This window comes from Pimephales promelas, chromosome 20 (assembly GCF_988280905.1).
Source record: "Pimephales promelas chromosome 20, fPimPro1.hap1.1, whole genome shotgun sequence".
NCBI classification, from domain to species: domain Eukaryota; kingdom Metazoa; phylum Chordata; class Actinopteri; order Cypriniformes; family Leuciscidae; genus Pimephales; species Pimephales promelas.
Window position 1 is genome coordinate 16,793,789 of NC_142788.1, and position 22,663 is coordinate 16,816,451.

Sequence of the window (22,663 nt, forward strand, 5' to 3'; positions counted from 1 at the left end):
AGGCCTTGAATAGATCACCCTCGTGTCGTTCCCTGTTGCCTCTTTCTTCTGTGGAAATTTGTCCATACAATGGGATGCAGTGTTGCTTTGGAATGTATGCCATCTTTATATTCAACACTTTGTCTTAAGGAACACAGTAAACATACTCAGAATGACGTCTTCAACTGGTTCTTCATGTAAAGTGGCTTTTAAAAGTGCTGCACCCTTAATTAAAATGTATTTTCCAGTAGATCATTTAGATTAGTTTTAAACTATTCAAATCATACAGAAAAAAAGGAAATCACAGCTTGTTTTCAAAAACATCATCTCTTTATTGACATCTTCAAAAGACCGGTTTTGCATTTGACTCTTTCCGAGTCAACTGTAAACTTCAGAGAACGAGCAGATCCACCATGTTACCCTCCAACTTTAAGAACTACTGTTTGAGGGTTTGTATCTTTGTGTGTATTATTTCTGAATGTGCTGCAGAGCAATGTATTTGAATGTATTCAAATGCTTTGTGTTCCCTTTTCATGCATTTATGGCTATATTTAGATTGCACAATTCAATGAAAAAAATAATCTTGATTATTATGCTTTTAATAAAGCAAAAGCTGTCAACCAAAAGTAAACATTTGTGTAGCCTCATGACTTGTCTATGTGCACATATTCAATCTAATTCCATCAAAATAATTTGTAAGGCTTACTCTTTTTACTTTAAAATGGAAAAACTCAGTTAACAGAGTTAACAGCTTTAATTCCACTGAGAGTATTGAGCCAAACACACACTTTCAGTTCTGTCCGTTCTCACACTTTACCTGTCTTACACAACATAACCTCTCCAAAACATAGAAACAGGCAGAAGGAACAGTCACAAACAAACAAAACCCACACAAATCATACATAAACATTAAGATGAATGGAATGTATGTCCATGTTTTGGAATGCATGTTGGAGTGCACATCGTGCTACTGTGCTTTGCCACATAATACAGCTGTACATCCACATGTGCATGCTGACAAGAGGCTCTCACATGCTTATATTTTGAATGACAAAACTTATATTCAACAATAACAGTCTATCAGCCATGTTTGCAGAGGAGCAGTGCCTCTGTGGAAGCTCTGAATTCTTCACAGTATCATAGTCTTGCCTTCAAAAACATCTACACCAAACATCTGACGCACTTGTGAATTTGACACCTATGGAGCAAAAGTGTGTGAACAGCGAGCAGGGGTTTGTGTGAATCTCAGTTTCTATATGCGTGAACTGGTAGGACTATGCAGTGTCTGTTCTAGTTGTGGCTTATTAAACATATCCCTGAGGTCTTACTACAATCGACACCAAATGATGACCTCATAAACACAAGCGTCCTAAATAGCTTCAACCATTCTTCAATTCTTGACCAATGCAAAGATTTCTAAAACTAGAAAGTACCTGCTTCATTTCCAATACTATAAACAAAGGTTCCTAGAGGAATTAGCTTAGGCCACGGGTACCACAGTACTGCTGTTTAATAAAGACTTTGTACCTGAACAGCACCAGCACAGCAGATCGACTGCTACCTTCTTCATTCATATCCTCATCCATTCAATCACTTTTAGTGCCTTTAGCATTAGTCTTATTGCTTAAAATCAAAATGTATCAAAGTCACAGTGCTGAGAGTCTGTAGTATTCCGCATTTGGATGTACGGATGTATCAGACACTCGAAAAACAACAGGATGTCCATGTAAATTCTATGTAACAAACATCATGAACATTATCCTTTTAGTAAGGCAAATACAAAGAGCCTTCAAACAAGAGCGTAATAAATATTAGGTGTGTGATAGACATCAACTGGATGCTATAACAAGTCTCTGTTCCATTTATATTGTCTATGTCTGGTAGTCCTGGGTTGGTAGACAGCCAGAGAGAAACTCCTAGACATTGGAGATGTTTTGTGAGGCATCCCGTGCTTGTCGGATACCGTAGAGCCACTTAATGACGCGTGCATTCCTCTCGATGACTGAGATGCCGTAAGGAACCCGCTCACTGGGCTTGATGGGCCCATCGTCGTCTTCCTCTTCCCCTTGCAGTCCATCCCCACCATCCCTGCACTCTGAGCTAGACGTACTGACGCTGCGGAGCTTGGAGACTGAAACAATGTCCGAATTGGCCCGGGCGAAACGCTCCACGCCACCCATTCCTTCCACCTCACCTGGGTCCAGCCCACAGTAGTTGAAGAAACGCTCCAGGTCAGCTGTAGCCCGAGAGTAGCGGTCGCTCAAGTCTGACTTGGACCGATGGAGGGAGGGGTGCTTCCGGCTTGAACCTGGACGTGACCCTCGAGAGCTGGCTGAAGAAAGGCGGGTGAAAGCGGGGGAAGCCGGGGGTAGAATGCCAGGTCGCAGAAACAGCGGGCTGGTGGGTATGAAGGGGGATGGAGGGTGTGCTGCCGAAGGTTGCAGCTGAGCAGGAGGTGTGGAAGGCGCCTGTGGCTGGGCAATCTGGGGTTGTGCTGCTTGGGTTTGTCTAGGTTTGAGTTGTAGAGGCAATCTTTTAGGTTTTCTGACCTCAGCCTGTGGCCGCACATCCACTCGCCGCACAGTTACAGAGTTGGGCGGTCCGTAACTACCTTGTGGGACCAATCTGGGAGCTCTGGCTGGGACCGGAGGCGGCCTTCGGCTGGGTTCTGCAGGTAAGGATTGATTGTTAAGAGGAGATGAGGTGCGAGAGGAGTTGGGCGTTGAGGCAAGGCGTGTTTTGAAGTTGGAATAGTGCTGAGGTTCTGCAGATTGTCCACTACCAACACTGTGACCTCCAGAAGAGGGAGAGGATCCTGAGGGAGAAGGAGAGGAAGGGGTAGGGGAGGATGCAAGTGGCCCATCGCAGACATTGATTAGATTATTCAGTACTTCCAGGTTGAGTTGTGGTCCTCTGCTTATGCCATGGTCCGGTCCGTTCTCTGCCTCAAGTAGCCGCCGGGTAATCTTCCTCGCTGGTGGAGTGTTTATTCTGCACTGCATCATCATGCTTGGTGATAACAGTGGTTTGCGGATGATTGGGGGTTTTACAGGTTCTTGTCTAGTGAGTGCAACTTGCTGACTCTTTACATACTTGGCCTTGTCCGCTTCCAGGCGCTCAACTGCACTCAGCTTCCGTGTTCCTGTCTCAGGCGCTCTGCGGAAGTAGTCAGGGCCTTTATTGAGGATACGGAAAGGCATGGCAGAGGTGAAGGGACCCCCAGTAAGACGGCCATCTGTAGGACGGAGGGTCTCCACTGGCATGATGGGTAGCAGTGGGATTAATTTGAGAGGTGAAATGACTAAGGGTCAAAGCTTTCTTTGTGATCAAGAATGTCTTGCAGTCCCAAGAAAGACTTTTGCAGTTACTGGTCTCTTTATCCCTTCTCCTTTGTATTTTAAGCTCTGTTTTCCCACCTTCAATGACCCCTTTAACTTTCTTACCAGTCTGAACACTCCTGCTGCTGTTACTTCACTCTTTTTGTGTGCCGGCCTCTTGCCTCTATTATCTGCTCTCTCCCGAGTCCGGTTCATTGAATAGAGGCCCATGAGATGGGGTCATAAAGGGTTGCATTCCACATCAGTCCGGCTGAGTGACCCACCAGGACAGGCAGATCCTGAAGTGAGCTCTTCGCAGCTGAAAGGTTAGCAGAATAGTTCTGGTGAACCACAGTGGCTCAGTCCTTTCCTTTCAATCTCCAGATGTTTCAGACTTGTAAAACACTCCTCGAAAACCTGAAACTCTTATTCTTGTAATCCTGCACTGTTTTCCTGGAGGAAGGAGAGAGAGAAAGATGCTGTCAGACATGGGTAGGCAAAGAGAGGACCTCCTTTCACTCCCTCTGCTCCACACATAACAGATACTGGAGTACTCTGGAGCGAATGGGGGCAGACGTTTGGTTTTAATGCACTGTCTGGCCCCTCCCATTACACTCTTAAAGCCTCCAGAAGCTGCATGTGTGAACAGCCAATCAGGAAAGAGAAAAGTGTTGCAAGCACAAGAGGAGGAGAAAGGAGTAAGCCAGCAGATGATCCCTGATTGGCCGAGGGTTGGAACTCTGACCAATTGCACCCTTCCCCCCACTCACAACAAACACTCCTACAGAATTTTCATTCAAATGTGATTCTTTGAAAAGAAACAAAAAAAGAAAAGAGCAGAGCTAAAGAACAGCTGCAATCTTTAGCATTCAATTACATCAAACAGTAGTGTTTTATGAAAATATTTAAATGTCCTGCTTTCCACTTGTTCAGTGTTCATAAGTGCACAAAGGCACTTTGTGTAGTGTCTTTAGTTACATTATAGGCAGATTATCATGTTTTATATTCTCAGACTAGACATAAGCCAAGACTTATTTAAATCTGTCTGAAACACTCATGAGCATCCACAGACAAGCTAGTTTCATATAATGAAGTAAAACCCTCTTACTGTCATACTATACACAGACAAGAGGGTTGCTCTCAAATCTCACTCTCTGCCTTCACAACTTATAATGCTTTCATATTCTCTTGATCCTCAGTGTCAGGGGAGTGAACAGTGAAGGCAATTTTTCCCTTCCACATTCTCCTTTTTGTTACTGCATTAAAGGTTTGGATTACATCATCAAGAGCGCTGAAAGGCTCGTTCCTCGCCATTTCTTGCCATCATCAGCATTATAGTCAAATACAGATTTTTAATTAATCTTTTTATAGCATGACTTTGTGTCTGGGCCCTCATCCTCGTTACGCTCCCCCTCCCTTTCTTTCGCTAATAAGATAGAATAGACTTAGTACAATAGAAAGATAGACATATTCTCTTACCAAGCAACAGTTCACTTTAAAACCTAAATATAGTCTTGAACTCTAATTACAGAACAGTGTGAAACGTCTTTAGAGAAAACTGCTAATAACCTTACTGACATTCGCCCAACAGACTGAACAATAAATAGCCTCAATTGCTTAAATGAGCTCATTGGTTTACACTGCAATTATTTCCAACATTCCTGCTACCTGGTATTATTGTGAACATTTTATCGGTGCATGTTCTTCCACATAGTAAAATTGTGTGGCTTTGTAAATTGTCAAAATGTAGTAGCTTGCTCTTCCTTTGAAACGGCTTTCCTTTTCTGCTGCCGTCACTTAGGCTACACAGGCTAATGGATAGTCTCACATAAAGCTATTGTTTCAAATTTATTCATGCTCTATATTTTTCTCTTTAAAATCCCTCATGTTTTTCTCACATTATGCAAGTAAAACAGGTTTCAAGTGGTGATTCAACTTTAATGTTATGATAATTATTCGGGCTGGGTAAAAAAAATATTTATTACTCGATTTTTTTTCCTCAAATTCTCATTTTGATGAACCAATATCAATTCTTAAATCCCAAGAATCGATCTTTTAGTTTAGTTTATGCTGTTTTCAGTTGATGCATGCCATGAACTAAACATTTTTTGCAGCATGCCTCCTATACATTAAATTTTCAATAAGCTGACTGTTTACTGCACTTTGGCTATAGTTGACTAGAAGCTAGAAGAATAAAAGTGCTGGTCCTACACTCTTGGGGGCCCTGGCCTGAACTAAATTTTGTTAAATGGGCCCCTGTCGAAAAGACCCTGCAGGGTGATTAGCTTTGGATACAAGATTAAACACTGTAACTGTTCCTACTAATAATTCCATTGTGGTTTTTGAACTCATTTACTCAATCTCATACGTGGCTACAAGACTGAAACAGCAGAGTGACAGGTAAGTTAAAAGTAGGTTAGCAGTAGCACTGGCATTGAGAAATGTGTAGTGTTGTGGTGTTTCCATTACTATGGAAACAGAACCATTTAAACATGCTTGGCATGCTTCTATCGGTTATTGTGTCTTATAAGAGGCTTATGGACAGAGTAATGGAATAAATGTTTATCCAGGTCAAAATCTGTGGTGCATGTAGATGATGATCTACACACACACACACGCACGCATACACAGCTGTCTCTCAATGGCCAAGCTTTTAATAGAAAGCACAGTTGCTCAGGATCCTGCTATGCTGCTAAGGGTGAGGCAGCTCTAGTGTCCAAAAGCCAAAATGGATCATCATTCCTTCCCCTTCACATTTTTGTGTTCACCAGTGCTACTCTGGCCTTTACCAGACACCAACATAGAGGAAAGCGCTTTCACAGAGAGGGAGCATAGATCACAAGGGATGAATTTCACCTGCCAAAATGGCATTTTCATTTCGTTTTTTGGCCAGAAAGTTTCATTCTCACCCTTGCTGTCATCACTGAAAAGTAATCGCTCAAATAATGCGCCGACATGAAATTTCTATGTAGCAGTATACTTGTTTCTGTTTGCAATTAGCTAATTTAAATTAATACATTTAAATATAAAATATTTATATAATTTATTTTTTATTATTAATATTTTGTTTACTTGGTTTTTCTAGAGCATCTAGAATTTTTGGTTTCGGCCCAGAATTTCGGTGCATCCCTAGGCCACAAGCATGTGGATAACAAATAAGGATAAACAATGAGAGCTAGCAGAAATTCTAGGCTTGTTAAGTCATCAGATACCAGTATTTTCATTGTATGGCTGTCAGATAATTTGGCGATATTAAAAAGGTAATTTGCCATTTGTTAAAACAAATATACACTAAAAGTCTATTTAAATGCTACAAATGAATTCAGGCATCATATTATATGAACTTTTATGAAAAATTTGCTAAAGATAATATTTAGCAGTGTTATTAAATCAAGAGTGCTGGGCCAAGAACATGGGTACCGGTACCGATATTGTACATCTTTGAATGAGTAAAAAAAATACAGTTCCCCTGTGCAGACTGTAATAAGCAGAACTTGGTTCCCAAATTTGGGTTGCAACCTGACAGCTGAGAAACACTGTTTACAGCAATGATATACTTGGTCCATGCACATTCATCTTACAGCACACAGTGATCCCAAAAAAACCATTAAAGTGTTTACTTCTGTAAAATAATATCCCCTAACAGAAGCAGACACGCAGTGGAATGTGAGGGCCACAGCAGCGAGGGTGGCACAAACAGCCCACAGCTTTGGGCACAAGCGTGGTGTGAACTGATTGAGATAACAGAAGCATTTCAGCACTGAGCCAACTGGACCCGGAACACTGAGGACGTGGAGAGAGCCAGGAATACACACACTTAGAGCCATACACACCCACAGCAGACTGCCACAACCACAGAAACGCACAGGCATCTCCAAAGCAAACCTTTCTGGGCACAAAATAAAGATCTTGGTCTTGATTTTTAAGGGCTGATGTAATGTTCCCCACAGTGTTTAGTGGTGTACTGGACTGTTGGTTGGGCTGCGAAAACGTGAATGGAAAATGTTTGCTAATGGCTAGAACATCTAACAGTGATGTTTTTGTGGGTGTTTTTAAACTCAAATGGATGTATGATTTCCAATGTTAATTTTATTAGTGTTTATGACTTAATGACAGTACACTACACAGAGGAAAATGTGATGCAAATAAGCTATTCCTATAAACCATTGGAGCGGCGGTCTACAGCTGTAGGGACAACGTACAAATTGACCTCACTAATTTCGGCTAAAAAGAAACTCCGCAATGTAATTAGAGGGGAATTCTGCGTGACTGAAAGGGATCTGCTACTTTAAGGATATCTATCAATTACTGCTGCAGGCCCAACATGAGAGATACACGTGAGAAGGGAAAATAAAAAAAAGGAAGGAATAGAAAATGAAAGAGTGAGGGAGAGAAAGAGAAAGATGTGGATCAGGATAGATATCTGAAAAACAGATAAAGAGTGGGATAGTTAATAAATAGTTATATTTTAAAGGAGAAGTCTTTAATATTAAAAAGGCGTGTAATACAAGAAGACCAAAGAAATTAAGTTAATTTCTAAAGATAACTTGAGTGGTGCTTGCCAAAGAATATCTCATCATCCCAATGTCAAGGTGTTGCTATGGTGTTCAAAGACTTCTTCAGTCTATTACTTACTATGTGGATGCTAGGGTGTTCTGGGGGGTTGCTAGGTAGCTTACTGCAACATGACATCATGACTTTTGCGTAAACATACATGCCACTTTCAAGTCAAGTGGTGTGTTATCTATACGCATTTTGAGCTATCCGCGTATGTCTACGCCATTAATGTCCGAGTGATTCCGTGTGTACACGCTGTTAAATGTCCGAGCAGAACAAGGCAAAATGTAGATCTACATCTGGGGAGCGATATTTTTTCCTAGGATGGTAGGGGAAGACTCATAAATGCTATTAACCCCAGTGACGGGTAGATTTAGGGACGGGGTTGGGGTAGGTCATAGATTTATATATACAGTAATGTAACGTTAAGTCAATGGCATTCATAAACACGCTGAAAAGCGATTATGCGTGTTGATAGCATGCCAAAAATGGAAATACGAATTGGCTTGTGTCATACATACGCAATTTCATGAGATCAGTCTGCTTACTGACTCAAATAAAAAAAGCCCAATCTCTGTGATTCACGTTTTATCATCTTCCAGGTAGGAAATAGGACAAATTTAGCTAGAAACATGACATCACATTTTTTCCACAACAAACTCCACAATTTGAGGCATCATGATCATAGCACATGTGTTATAGAACTTGGGTTTAAGGGTTTTGAACTTTTTTAAAGCAAAATTTGCTTTAAAAACAAGATGAAATCATATTTTTCCATCTGTTTTTAATGAAGGACTCAAAATATATTGCTTTGTATTGAATTCAGATTAATTCAATAATTTTCACACTTTTGTCACTGGGTGACCAAATTTCAGAAATGGAGAAGCTGACAGCTCTAAACAGATCAAAAACAACATTCCCTGCTCCTAGCAGCCCGAAGGGATTCACTCTGAGGCTGAGTCACCTGTTAGAGTTATGTTACCGTTCCTCACAGGCTGACACTACATGCTTTTCATCATTGATTTAACGCGTCAATATTCTGGAAATTTCCTATGAATCTTCTCAGATATTGAGCAAGGATTGGGTGCAAAAGATCTGACGTCAGTGAGTAATGACGCAATCCAGGAATCCCTCCAAACTGCCACTGGTAACATGAGCCATCCTGCTGACATGAGAGGAAGTTGGAAAAGAGAGAAGGAATGTGTAAATCCAACTCGGGCGGAGACCATCACAACCGTGTGTTTAAAGAGTCACGGTGAGGCAAATATCACCTCAACAGATAAGGAGAGTCAGATAAGATGACTTTTGGATGAGCCCCCCTATTCAGCAATAAGTAGTTATATATTCATAGTGCTTTTGTGTGACGGTTCTCAATTCATTTATTGAGAATGGCTTGTTTCAGCAGTAACAGCTTTGTTTGAATGTGGCCGACAGATGAACCTCGTTTGTGGGACTGTTCACTTAAAGATTTGACCTCTTGCACTACACTGTAGGTGTTAGGTGTAAGTACAAGCTAACTAGCATCATTCCCAGGGGTTTTCCAAGACGGCTTTTACTGCACTGACAGAGTCACTCAACTCACCTCAGCGACCGTGATAAATACACCCCAGAGGATTCAAGCCTTTAGCCTGATAACCTTTCACACTGCCTCCATCCAGAACCACCACAAAGCTCTATCGGCGAGGGAACAGCCGGTTATAAAGAGTTTTAAACAGCCTTCTCTTCTCAATGTGTGGCAAAGCACAGCACAGCTGTTTCCCCTCCGTCCACAGCAGGCCAGGATGACCTCTCAACACAACATCATAGACAGAGCCTGGTATTGTACTAAACGTCCCACAGCGAGACCAGAATACTAACATTGAATAATATCATCATCCTCAACCATCTTCAATTTATTATAACAGCCAACATGTGGATCTCTTAAGAGATGTAAATACAGTTGCCCTTAGTGCCATTTCTATCACTCACAGTTTACTAAATGGGGGCATAACAGACTTCTGTTTTTTTTAAAATAATGATTATAGCATTTTTAGATTTATAATCAATATACAAATGTAAATAATATATAGGGATGTGCCTGTGCCTAACAATTATTTTGGTTATCAATTAATCTGTCAAGTATTTCTTTGGTTAATCAGATGTAATGCTTTTCCAGTGTCCAACAATTGTGCAAAATTTGAAGGTTGACAACAAATATAGTGAAAGTATATAGGCTGTTATACATTATGTGACTTTTTTTGCACCTTACGTTATTAAAAAAAACAACAACAGTTTGTCAGCAGATCTGAAGCAAAAAAATCAGTTTAAAATAACTGTATTAAAAGTCATATTAAAAGAAAAACACACATTATTTTATTTATTAATTGTTGCAGCCTTAATATTATTTCATTTAAAAATGATTTTATTTATAATGATGAATACTCCTATTTATTAATCAAATATTTGCTTTATCTTAAAAAAAAATTTATACACCTTTATATATAGTATATCTTTTCTGTAATATTTATATAATTTTGGGGATGTCGATTTATTAATAATACAAAAAGAAAGAGACAAATCCTGAAATCCAATATGGATAATCTTAAAACAGATGAACATAAGGTTAGTAAAGGGATAGTTATTCTAAAAAAATCATAATTTGCTGGCCCTCATGTTGTTCCAAACCTAACTTGAGTTTCTGTTGAACAAAACAAAAAAAACAAAAAGATATTTTGAAGAATGTTGACAGTCCCCATTGATTTCCATTGTATTTTCTTTCCTAAGGAAGTCAGTGGCTACAGTCAACAGTTTTATTACCAACATTCTTTAAAATATCTTCTTTTGTGTTCAACAGAAGAAAGAAACTCATACAGGTTTGAAACAATTATTGAGTAAATGATAAAACCATTTAAATAAGAACTATCCCTTTAAGTTAAAATTAATAATTGGCTTGCCCCAAATACCAATTTATCATTAGTAGAAAAACTAACTTACATAGTAGGATAACATAATAATGGTTATGTGGCACAGAGGCGTGTTAGAAAGGAAACAAGCAGAGAATGTGATCGGTCTATTCCTCCATCTCTCATGTTGACTATAATAAGATAATCAGATGAGAGCATAAAGTCCGTCTGTCCGTCATGTTACCATAGATAGATTCTCCACATTTCCCTTCGTCCATCACTTTAAAACGTCAAAACAAAGAAAACTAGATCAAATAGATCCCAGGAGTTTTCAGATCAGGGTTAAACGCAGGCAGCACAGACGTATCTGACCCCAGAGGCCTGGGTGATCTGTCACTTACACGATTATTAGTGATTTACCGTTTCCCCCAGATGAAGCTCTGCAGTACCAGCTGCACATTTAAGGAAGGACACTGTGGCATCAGAGGACACTTTAAACTCTTATTCCAGGACTGTTCAATTGCCTTGGCAACATCATCACAGCACTGTCTGTCAGGGGTGAAAAGAGAGATGCAACTTGCTGTCATACCGATCAAGCAAAATGGCCTGATCATCGCCTAATTACAACCGTGGCAACCTTGTCCATGTCAGACTCATCTCAGGAATCCATGACCCCCAGGTCCTTTAAATGGACCCTGACCCTGTGGCCTGCCTCAGGCCTGACAAAGTAATGCAGATATATGTCACTCACTAAACATACACACTCGCATCTGCACAGAATTACAGCCTAGGTGTCTGCCAACAGAGAAACAGACACACAAAAGCATACGTGTGGACACAGCGTGTGTAATCACAAAGATGAGATGGTTTAAGCCTCAGCCCCGAGTGTTGTTTTTACCTTCTTCCACCGCAGCTACCAATTCCGCTTTCCCACAGTCAGTGACACACACACACACACACACACACACACACACATAACTACGTTTACAAAAACTAGAGCACAACACAAACACAGCCTCTAAACATACATAAGCAGAGATCACCTATTAACCCAGTTTGACCAATAACCAAGGCAGGAATGTTAATGGTTTCAGAGAGGGAGGTAGATAGAGATCTTTTTCTCTATGAATATATGCAGGCAATATGACACAGAAATACCTCAAAATTTTGTTTTTACACACACTCATCCATCTTAGGGATGCACAATATATCAGATCACGTTTTTGTTCAATGTTGGATTTTTAATTTAGCATGCTCCTTTCCTCTATTTTTACATTTAGACAGCTTTTGCTGTGATCTAAAGCTCACTTAAAGTTAATCCGTAAAATCACTTAAAATTTAATAACATTGTTAAATGTAACCTTCAGTAAATTTTTTTATACTGCACATAAAAATGCTGTGATGCCTACTTGCAGATCATCTTTAGTGTTTTTTATTTTAACAAAGTAGTTTAGACTTTTAATATCTGCGATTTAATGGTTATTGGCCATAACATGAAAATATTTGTATTGATAATAATGTAAAAACATTTTACTAATAATCTTATGATTCCTACATTAAATAGTATTATTTAAAATGCATTTAATGTTTTATTTTATTTATAAAAAAAATACTATAAATAAATAAATAAATAGTTACAGTTTTAATATCACCCAATATATCAAACAACTAAAATAATTATCAGCTTTATAAATAAATATACCCACCAGAATTTTAATTTTGGTGTATTCCTAACAATGTCACAAAACAACATTTAGCACCCACAAAAACCAACTCAATCTAACAACTGAGCTCAAAGCGACTATCATTCACTGTTTTAACTAATATAATAAAAGCCCTAATGAGATGGGAAAATACCTGGAGTTTATCTGTATTTTATTAGCTTAAAACCTGAACTCAATCACCCATACACTTTTCTTACAAGACGATTCTTACAGATCCCATATAAACAACCATTACGTACTAGCCTAGGTAATCATTCCAGTCCCAGCACGCTCAAATTAGACTCATTAGAGACTCACATCCTTCATAAATAATGATGAAATGAGAGGACAAGTCTTATACACGAGTTTCACTGTTATTGCCAATACAATTGATGATAATAAAATCTTAAGAAGACAGAGATTAAAAAAATAACTAATACAACACCAGAGTTCTACAGATATCTCACTCACAGTCAACACAAACTAACTTGAGAAAGAATTAGACAAGTCCACTAGTAAATATATTACTGTACCATCTCTGTTACGAGTCGCTTAACTTACCGGGGCAAGTGTTTTCCGACAGCAGGACGAAGCTCTCAAGCTGCAGACCCTTTTGAAGAACGGAGATCAGCAGAGTCAACAGCGCTCCAGTGAATGCTTGTGTGAGTCTGTGTGTGTGAGCGCGACTGAGATGACAACTCAAATACTTCTCCTCCTCCCTCTTTCCTAGATAGCTCCTCCCAGCCAACTCTTTGAGACAGAGCAGGGGTGGAGAAATACAAGTAGGAAGCACGACACTTCCCTACGGACACATGACCAAATGAATTCATTCATGCACCACAGTACGCGCTTCCACCATATTTCCACCACAAATCCTTTGCCTATTCTTGGTCTCAACTCGAGTGGTTTCCCATTGGAGCTTTTGCTTCCGATTGGAGATCACCTCCAGGATATTTGTGGCAGTCATTTCCCAAAACACTTCTTAATAATCTTTTCCCACATTCTACCTAGACTACGAGAGGAAGTGATATAAGAGTGTCTGTCGGCTTCATCAAAGTTCCAGAGTGGTCCAGAAAAAAGAACGACGACGAGCAGTGGTGGCCATAAGGATATCCCATCATTAGGTTGGACAATTTCAGGAAGGCCTCAAAGGAATTACCTGAGAAAGACTGGAGAGAATCATCTAGTATGTCTGTTTTTGTTCCTGGAAGCAGACTGCTAAGAAGAATTTGTGGTTTCTCAGATCTCAGAATATTAGTCTGGGTTGAGCATTGCCCTCAAAAACAAGTTCATCCCGTAAAAGCAGGGAGTGGACTATATCCAACTCGGAAGGGCAGAAAAAAATGAAAGTTGTGAAACAACACTTCATTTTCATTTACACACCAGTGTAACACACCTTAAACTAACTTCGGAGACTCTACATGTCCATTTTTTAAGTATGATTAACCAGATTATTTAAGGAGTGGTTGAATGAAGTTTGGTTTGGCAGACCACCATTTCGTGAAGGTAAATGTTCTCCTGAAAACAGATAACATCTGTCATCCAGATGCACAACAAATAAACAAGTCTGACCATAAAAGCTCCTCCTCTATTCATTCAGTCAAGTACAGGTGTGGATTCTTATCCCATTCCTCTCCCTTTGAAACCAACACTCATGCCATGGGGGCATACCTGAGTCCCAACCTAAACACAATACCCACAGAATGTGTGCCTGTGGCTATGGTAACAGATCTCTATGGGAATGGCTGGTGCTCTGTCTGTTTTTTAGGGAAGTGAATCACCAAAATCGATGCTACCAAAAGTCTGAAATATAGGGGTGTTAATGAAAGAATGACGGTAAATTGTTGTGTGTAATTTAATAGATAAAATCAGACGTGTGTGAAAAACATCTATACAGGTACCTGAAGCGTATGTGCAGATTGAGTCGCATGTCACATTTGCGACAGATGTGCACCCCTGGCTTGTGAAAATATAGCAGGGTAAACTCAAGGTGTTGCAACATTTTACTGTCTATAAACAACATTCACTGAAAACAGTGATAGTGTGATAAAGAAGATGATGAGCAACAAGGATTTTTGTTGCAACACATACCCTGAATATGATAATTAAATAATTTATAATACATTTTAATTGAAATGCAGTATATATACATCTTATACTAAGGTCGTGTGTCCACCAAAGCGTTTTGAGGTAGCTGAAAACGCCAGACGCTCTGCTGAAGACGCCGAGCTTTGGGCGCTTGAGAGCGTTTTGGCAGCGCAGCGTTTCTTCCGTTGAGACGTTTCGTTGCTATGATACAGAATATCCGCAGCACAGTTTACTTGAAACTGATTTCGCAGATAATTTGTTTCATACTAAAAAGAAATAATTTTCATCCATTTTGTTCGGTTAGCTCTGCTGGTTGATGTCGTTGTACAGAAATAATGTTGTGACAGTTGGTCGGTGTGGTATTAGCCCGCCCCTCATCCACTGTGATTGGATGGCTGGGCAAAAAGTGACAGTGATGAGCACTACTATCCAAAGTTGAACATTTTTCAACTCCCGGCGACCAGTAAAAGCGCAGTAAAAGCACTTCAGTGTGAAAAAAAAAACGCTCAGAGCCTCATTACGCTCATGGCGTTTAAAAAAGGCCGCGCTCCCATTGAAAACAGGTGCGTGGAAAAACGCTTTGGTGGACACATGGCCTAAGGCTGTCGTAATTTTACGTCACTTTATCAGAGCATTTCAATTCACAAATATTTTCATTATTAGCCGTCTGAAATGAAGAAAGTGGTCAGCACGATTGATATTCAAAATGGTAAGCAAGCGCTCGTGCTGTTTTGTTTACGGTTTGTATATCTGATTCTGCAGTCCTAGTTTCAGTCTCTGTCTCTGTCTCCTCAATGCAAAATAGACAAAATTAAAATAAATTGAGACCTCCATGTTAACACTTTTGAATTGTTGACATAGTCATAGGCTACACTAGGTAATCATGTTATGTAATTATTGTTTGAATGCAGCACTTTTACCAACAAAAGTAAATGACCATTGAGTTCTTCTTATGTCTGCAGATTTCTTTTTCTACTTCTATATATATCTCCAAACTCCATGCAGATAATATGAAGACCTCTGATCTTATACCTTTACGTCGTAACTTCATCCTCTAACCAAGTTCCTGAAGTGTTTACATGAACGCTGCTTATGCTGCAGGATCAAAGCAAATGTTTAAGAGCCTGGCTGCCCTGTGTGCCACATTGGTAATGCTGTCAGCACTGATCTGTTTGGGTGCTCGTCTGAGCCTCTGAAGAATGCCAGTGTCTTTGAAAGAGAGGATTATGAAGCAGTGCAGGATAACGACTCCTACCCATCTTTCATTCTGAAGATCACAGGCCACACTGTAGAATCGGAGCAACACACACACACTCTCAAAGGGTCAAATACGAACATCTCCTTTTACAACTCATATTGCACACAGACACGTCCAAACGGGCTTTCACACCACTAAATCGTCACAAATACGTGTACACACCCCTCTGTGAAGTGTGAACATAAACATGCCTGATCAACTGATTAATCAAACAGTGATGAAAATGAGTGAGGTGAGGTCACCTACCATAACAAACTGTTTACAGTACATAGTTAGCTGCATTTGAATAAGCGGTTCAAATTTGCATGTGGGTTACATTCTTTATCAAAGGCTTAAACAGAGACAGATACCAGTCCAATTCCCTCTGAATTCAAAAGTGGGATTAAAAGCAGGTCCTGACAGAATCTGAGCCATTTTTTGCAGATATATGGAAAGTGTATTCTGCTGAATTCGGTGTAGGCCTGGTTATAAGTGGGCGACATTGAATGGATTGTCTGAAATAGCACCTGCTTCACTCACTGAAAAATAGTTGTTATAGACGCCAACCAGTGCTGAAATTGAATCGGTAGTCTCGTAAAGACTGGAGTAATGATGATGAAAATTAATCTTTAATCACAGAAATAAATGATATTTATTGTATTATTATTATTTTAAATTGTAAATAATTCACGAAATGTACCGTATCCATAGCATGCATTTAAAAAGATTTGTCATTATTATTTTTATTAAAATAATAAAACCGATCCCCCAACCCCTCAATTTGAGCACTGACGCCAACCAAGTCAATTACCATATTTGGAGAGCTTATGCAAACACAAAAGCACCTGAGCCCAGCCTATCAATGCATAGAGAAAGGGGGGATCAGGGGTTAGGGAACTCTCAGTCCCAGTGCCACACAGGGGTGGAGATCCCCACGCTCTCATGAGCTGGAGGGAAAACACAGCACTCTGGGAAGGGCGGAGGGCTGGCTGGACTAGCGCTGTTTATCTTGGGAGGGCAGTTTTCTAAGGAGAGGCTGGAAAGAGCCAACTCACATTCCTCAGAGAGAGAAAAAAAGAAGATTAAGAAGAGTGTGTGAGGAAAAGGGAAAAGCTTGGTCACGTTCTGAAGTCCAAACTTGTGGAAGCTGTATTTAGTAAATGCATGTGGGCGGTTGATGTGGCATACTTCTTATGGGTCAAAAGCATCATCCAGAGATAAATATAACACACTTTTTTTAACTGTTTGTATGGTTGATCATATTTGTTGAGCATGCCAGAATTTTATCTTCCTGTAATTTCAATGCTCAGAATGTCAGGATGTTTTTTTTTTTAATAAAATAATGTATTTACATTTATTAATTTAGCAGATGCCCTTTACCTTGCAGTTTGAAGCATTTAATTATAAAAAAAAGTCAACAATAGACACTATTTGGGTTTACAATAGCAGTTAATATATAAAATATAGGCTACATATTTGTTGTCAACCCTTTCTGAAGTCCATAATAACCATAAGCCGCGTTTCCACCGCAGGACTGGGAGGAGCAGTCGCACACAGTTCAACGTCACTACATAATCTTCCCGCCCCGGACCGGTACTTTGGTACGCAGTGTAAAGCAGTAAGCAAGCGGTCTGGGGCAAAAAAAAAAAGTTCCTATGAAAAAAGTTCCAAGGACAAAAACAAGGGAATAAACCATGACCATGACAGGGTTTCTAAAATATGACTGGGTTTCTGTTTATAAAAATACAAAGCTTAATGCAAAGTGGGGTGAAGTGTCCCTTTAACAACACATCAACTACTAACTGAGTGACACCTATTCAACATATTCACTAATTGAAACACTTTTCCAAAAGAAATCACCAAGATTCAAGATTCACTATCGTCAAATACGATGATTGGCGCTATAGTTCTGTTCTGGGTGAGAACTCCCTGTGCATCCATGCAGCACAGCTAAGAGCAGGAGAGCAGCAATAACCTCCCTTACGGTAAACAGGACAGAAGCAACATGAATGTGTCGCAGATATCATCCATTCATTTTAATGTACAATGTGATTAGAGAACTTTAGTCTGATTCATGGGGAATCAGAATGCCAAATCCTGACTGGGCGAGAGGAGGAGCTGGGGATGGAGGAGCTCCTGAGAAACACGATAGCTGCTGATAATACTGAAGGAGCGTATATACGTATACAGTAGATGTCGTATTCCTATAGGTAGACGTGGATCAGCTGAGAGTCAGCTGATGCGAGCTATGTGACCTGCCAGAACTTGCGCTATATGCTTTATGCCTTTTTCAAACTATCAGAAACATTTTATGGTTTTAGGAAATTTTATGAGATCACTCTGAGGACCCAAAATGTCTCAGATACTCTCTCTAATCCTCTCAACTCTACTGAGCATATGATCATTTCACTGGAGCCTTGAGGCAGTCAGACTGTCAACAATCCCTGAGAGAGAGACTGTGGTTCTTCTTCATGGTTTGCAAACTAACTGGCTTAGGACCTAGTGGCTAGTCTGTGGTTGAGGTTGTGTATGTGTTTGTGTGTATGGTTTGAGAAAAACAGACTTTGCTTCGGAAGAAACAGAGAATACACAAACTACATGCATACTAAACTTTACTTAACAGTAATTAAAAAAAATCAATGCATGCATTCACTGCATGCTCACTGCCTAGTGAGCACTCAAATGACTTGATTAGGAACTATGCACAAACAAAAAATTGCGGACTGTGCAGATGATGGAAATTACTTTCTAATTTTCTAAAATTAAAATTTTAGTAATAATACTAAAAGAGGGGCAAAAAGAAGCACTAGTCCAATTATACATGAATAGCTGTTCATGTTTTTTATTCATATACTTTAAGACTTATCTTGTACAAAAAGGTCAACATGATGCAATTCAGTATTTAGACAGACACGGAATGATAACGCCCAGGCTATCAACTAACAGGGAATGACAAAAACATACTCTCAGCCTAAACTAATCCCGTTTCAATTTCCTTTGCAGTGGAATCAGGTCAAAACATTATAAAGAGTATGTGTACATTAAAACAAGACAATGGCAATATGTCTTCTTAAATGATCTTATATGATTTTATATGATCTGTTTCGCTTGGCTTGGTGACTAAAACACGCAGACGAACAAGCATTTTTTTTTTTCAAACAAGCCCTACTACCACAATCTAGTAGTCAAGTTTGGTCCAAAAATAGTCCAAACGAAACACCGGTCACTTCTACTTCTGTGAAGCTATATAGTTTCTTCAATGAGCAGTGCTACAATCAAGATCAAATCACTCTCACATAATGTGAGTGGTAAACCTTCACCCCGGGACTCGCCCTTGGGCTCCACTTTTAACAAGACTACACATTCATTTTCAAACTAAGCCTAGTTCGGCTGCAACACTGACATCCTGCAATAAAGTGCTTCGAGTCGGTTCTTTCGAACAGTTAATTTTAAAGCAAAAGATTCAGTGATTCTTTTATTTACGTCATCACGCGGTCCCTGGAATCTCGAAGTGGCAAAACGACGTTATCAAAAATTGTACTAATATATCTCAGTTCATAGTCGGCAAGATTACAAATATCATCTGCATTTACAATAATCAATATTAAAATTAACAAATCATTTTGCTGGAAAAGACTTTGCACGAATCATTGAACGATTCATCAGATCATTGTTGAACCGATTCAAACGAACAAATATCCTGATTCCATTCACTGATATGAGAATTAGTAAAACTGAATGATTATCTATAATATTTTTAAATAAGACTATGAGTTTAATACTTTGTCAACATCATGCGAGAAATCCACTAAACCTAAAGATTAAACAGACTGTATTTTCAGCATTAGTTTGCCTCATTTTTACTTCGAATATTACATAAAAAACGATCATTTGACTAGCATAAATTGTCATTCAGTCTTCTTGTGAATAATCCATTTATTCATGTATCACTCACCTCAGAAGCGACACTGTAGCGTTTCCATAGTAAACATCAAACAGGTGAATTTCAAACTGGATTGTAGCGTATGAATTTAGTTAATATCTGAAATGTCTTTGAGACAGACAAAAAGTGAGAGTAGCTTCATTTTCATGAACAGTGAGTGAACTGATAGCGAATTGAATTTCTGCGGGGAATATACCATTATCAAACCAAATGATATAAGGGGGCAATGTCATTGTGGTTGAAAATAGAACTTCAGCGGTAATGTATGCTTTAATTTACTACACAAATGTGTTTATTTTTCCTAAACATCTTCTTAAAATATAACATACATTTAAAAAAGCAGGACGAGAAAGCGGGTCAGGATGTATGCACACCGTGTGAACACCCCCAATCCTGCAAATAATGGTATGAGCCGAATCCCGCCATTGGTTGCTTCCCAGTTTGGAAAACGCAGGATGGTTTCCATAGTAACCGCCCCTCAATGAATGTGATACAAATTACGTAATTGTTTGCCTCGTTTCAAATCTCACAGTAACTGATAATAAATCAGGTTTTAAAACAATGTTATATACCTTAAATATTTTGGTTTTATTCTGGCATATACATTTGCTCACTTTTACTTCAATTCTGTCGAGGCAGGTAACAATGTAACCTTTTTCTAAAGTGATTTGTGGGTTATGTTGTATGTCAGCAATGCCATATACCCTATAAATTAAACGTGTTTATTTAAAATCTGGCCTATATATATATATATATATATATATATATATATATATATATATACTTTACTTTTTAAAAATTTATTTAAAATTATTTTTTTACTGCTCAGTAGGCTAAGGCAAGAGCAAACTATATAGTATGATGTGATGGTTTACAACTACAGAAATATTTATTAATTAGCGGAGGAACCTTCATTTGTGATTTTATTAAATAAAGCAGTTGTTAGACTACATCATGTGGTGAGACTGTAAAAAAATGGTTGAGGACCAGCCAGTCTATGGGCCCAGCCAGCACCAGACAGGGCTGTTATGGGGGGATGGTGTTAATTCAGTAACTGGCACAGATTCACTAGTACTGTGTTTGTTCTCGTCTGCGTATACAATGAAGCAACTGATAAACTAAAGTAGCAGAAGGTGAATTCAAAGTGATTTAATTTACTTACAAAGTAGCCTTTCACTCTTTGTTATCTTTAGGTGCTATTGAGATGCAATTGTGAAGACAAATGCAATTGCTTAATTAAATTAAATTTACTGACTGTAAGTCAATATATAAACAGTATATATATATATATATATATACTGTCTATATATAAATAATTATTATACAAATACTTATTATATTGTTAACAAAGATATACAGGCATTAGGGGACTGTATTTCACCAAAGAAAGCTAATTGAAGGTGAGGTCTGTGCAGACTAGATGATATGAGTCGAGACCTAATTAACGAAGAGACGCAGAGGATAAGAAGCTGTTTTGTAAAAAAGCAGAAGCCTGATCTTCAAACCCCCATTACTCACTCCCACTCGGGGCTCCGAGAGGCCAAATGCCGTATGTATCCATTGTTCAATGCTCGGTTTAACTGTTAGCCATGACAGAGGAAAACAGAGAACTCTGAAACACAAAGACACAGTCCCCTGGGCCATGAACCTCAACCGTCAATCCTCTCCCATTACAAACATCATGTCTCATTAAATGCCAGGCTGTGCTCTCTATTGAAAATAAACAGTTGAAATAGGGAAGTATATCAGTTCCACCTCCATACTCGCTGTTATCAATTGCAACAGAAACATGTTTCACTAAAAAAAAAATGCTGACATGTAAACAAAAGAGCACACAGACCTAAAGAATAGAACCACCATCCCATGTATAAGCTTATTGCTTTATCTTATCATGGAAGACTGAGAAGCTAAAGCTTTCCTTCCTAAAAAAATAGCTTGATTTAAATGCTACAGAAAATAGTAAATATTACCCTCTGTTTATCTCCTTTACTTCCATTTTGATTTCTCTTTACTCTAAAATATGATCCATTTTATTTATAACCACTTGATGTGAAACAATGACATTTATGTCACAGTCAGATGTAGTCGGGTTTCCGAGTAAATGTTCCCGAGAAGCTTCTGAGAAAACCTGTCTGATGATACTCTGGAGATAAAACCTATGATCTTGTGGAGAGACAGTTATTGTCTGTTTTCAATGACTTGCAGTTAACTGAGGTAGGACTTTATCTTCTGATTAATCGGTCCAAAATTGGCCATAATGGGCTATGCATGGCGGTATTTCCGGTTAAGCATTAGGGATGCTCGATAACTTCCGCCGATCGTAGAGTCCAATGCAATACCGAGAATTTATATTGAATTTTATACTCCATGGTTATACTAAAGAAACGTTAGTCACAAAAACAGATAAAACATACACCCCTCGTTGTGTTTATGCTTCTTTTTAAAATTATATTAAATAAATATAGGCTAACTATATATAAAATTACATCTAAACGTATGTATAAGACTGGAGGACAGTAAATTTTTAAGACTCTGCCATAATCCCGTTTTCCTCGGTTTTCCTCCGCTTTAATCTCCACAACCGGAAATGGACGAGCATCCTTGCGTCAAATGCGGAATTTATGCGTGCATATATAGCCCATTAAAGGAGAGGAAAAGCACACCTTGACACACTCTCAAAGCTCCATTTGTTGTTTTTATTTAGTCTCTTCACACATAGGACTGATGAGGTGTTAAGAGTTCTCTCATGCAGATTGTGGTGCCCATTGATATGAAAATAAAAAAGCACATATATTTTCTTTTATGTTACACAGAAGAAAGAAAAGTTGTGAATGACACCTGGGTAATTGATTTTTTTTTATGAACTATCCCTATAATAATACATGAGCATCTTATCAACCCTCTAATCACATGGTGAAAGATATAGCCTACAGAAAACGGCATGTTTGTTCTGAATT

The 22,663-nt window shown here is 38.9% G+C and overlaps 1 protein-coding gene across 2 annotated transcripts; it reads right to left on the reverse strand.

The window, feature by feature from the left end:
• Nucleotides 1–293: 293 nt before the first annotated feature.
• LOC120463132 (protein FAM110A) lies at nt 294–19,872 on the reverse strand. Of its 2 annotated transcripts, none has more exons than XM_039651981.2 (2): nt 19,719–19,872; nt 294–3,749 (listed from the first exon to the last, which is right to left on the reverse strand). In XM_039651981.2, exon 2 carries the CDS (start codon nt 3,240–3,242, stop codon nt 1,896–1,898), a length of 1,347 nt encoding a protein of 448 aa, XP_039507915.2. In that variant the 5' UTR covers nt 3,243–3,749; nt 19,719–19,872; the 3' UTR covers nt 294–1,895. The 2 variants fall into 2 exon arrangements, with proteins under 2 accessions (XP_039507915.2, XP_039507914.2); XM_039651980.2 differs by lacking the exon at nt 19,719–19,872 and adding an exon at nt 13,000–13,147.
• Nucleotides 19,873–22,663: the final 2,791 nt, after the last annotated feature.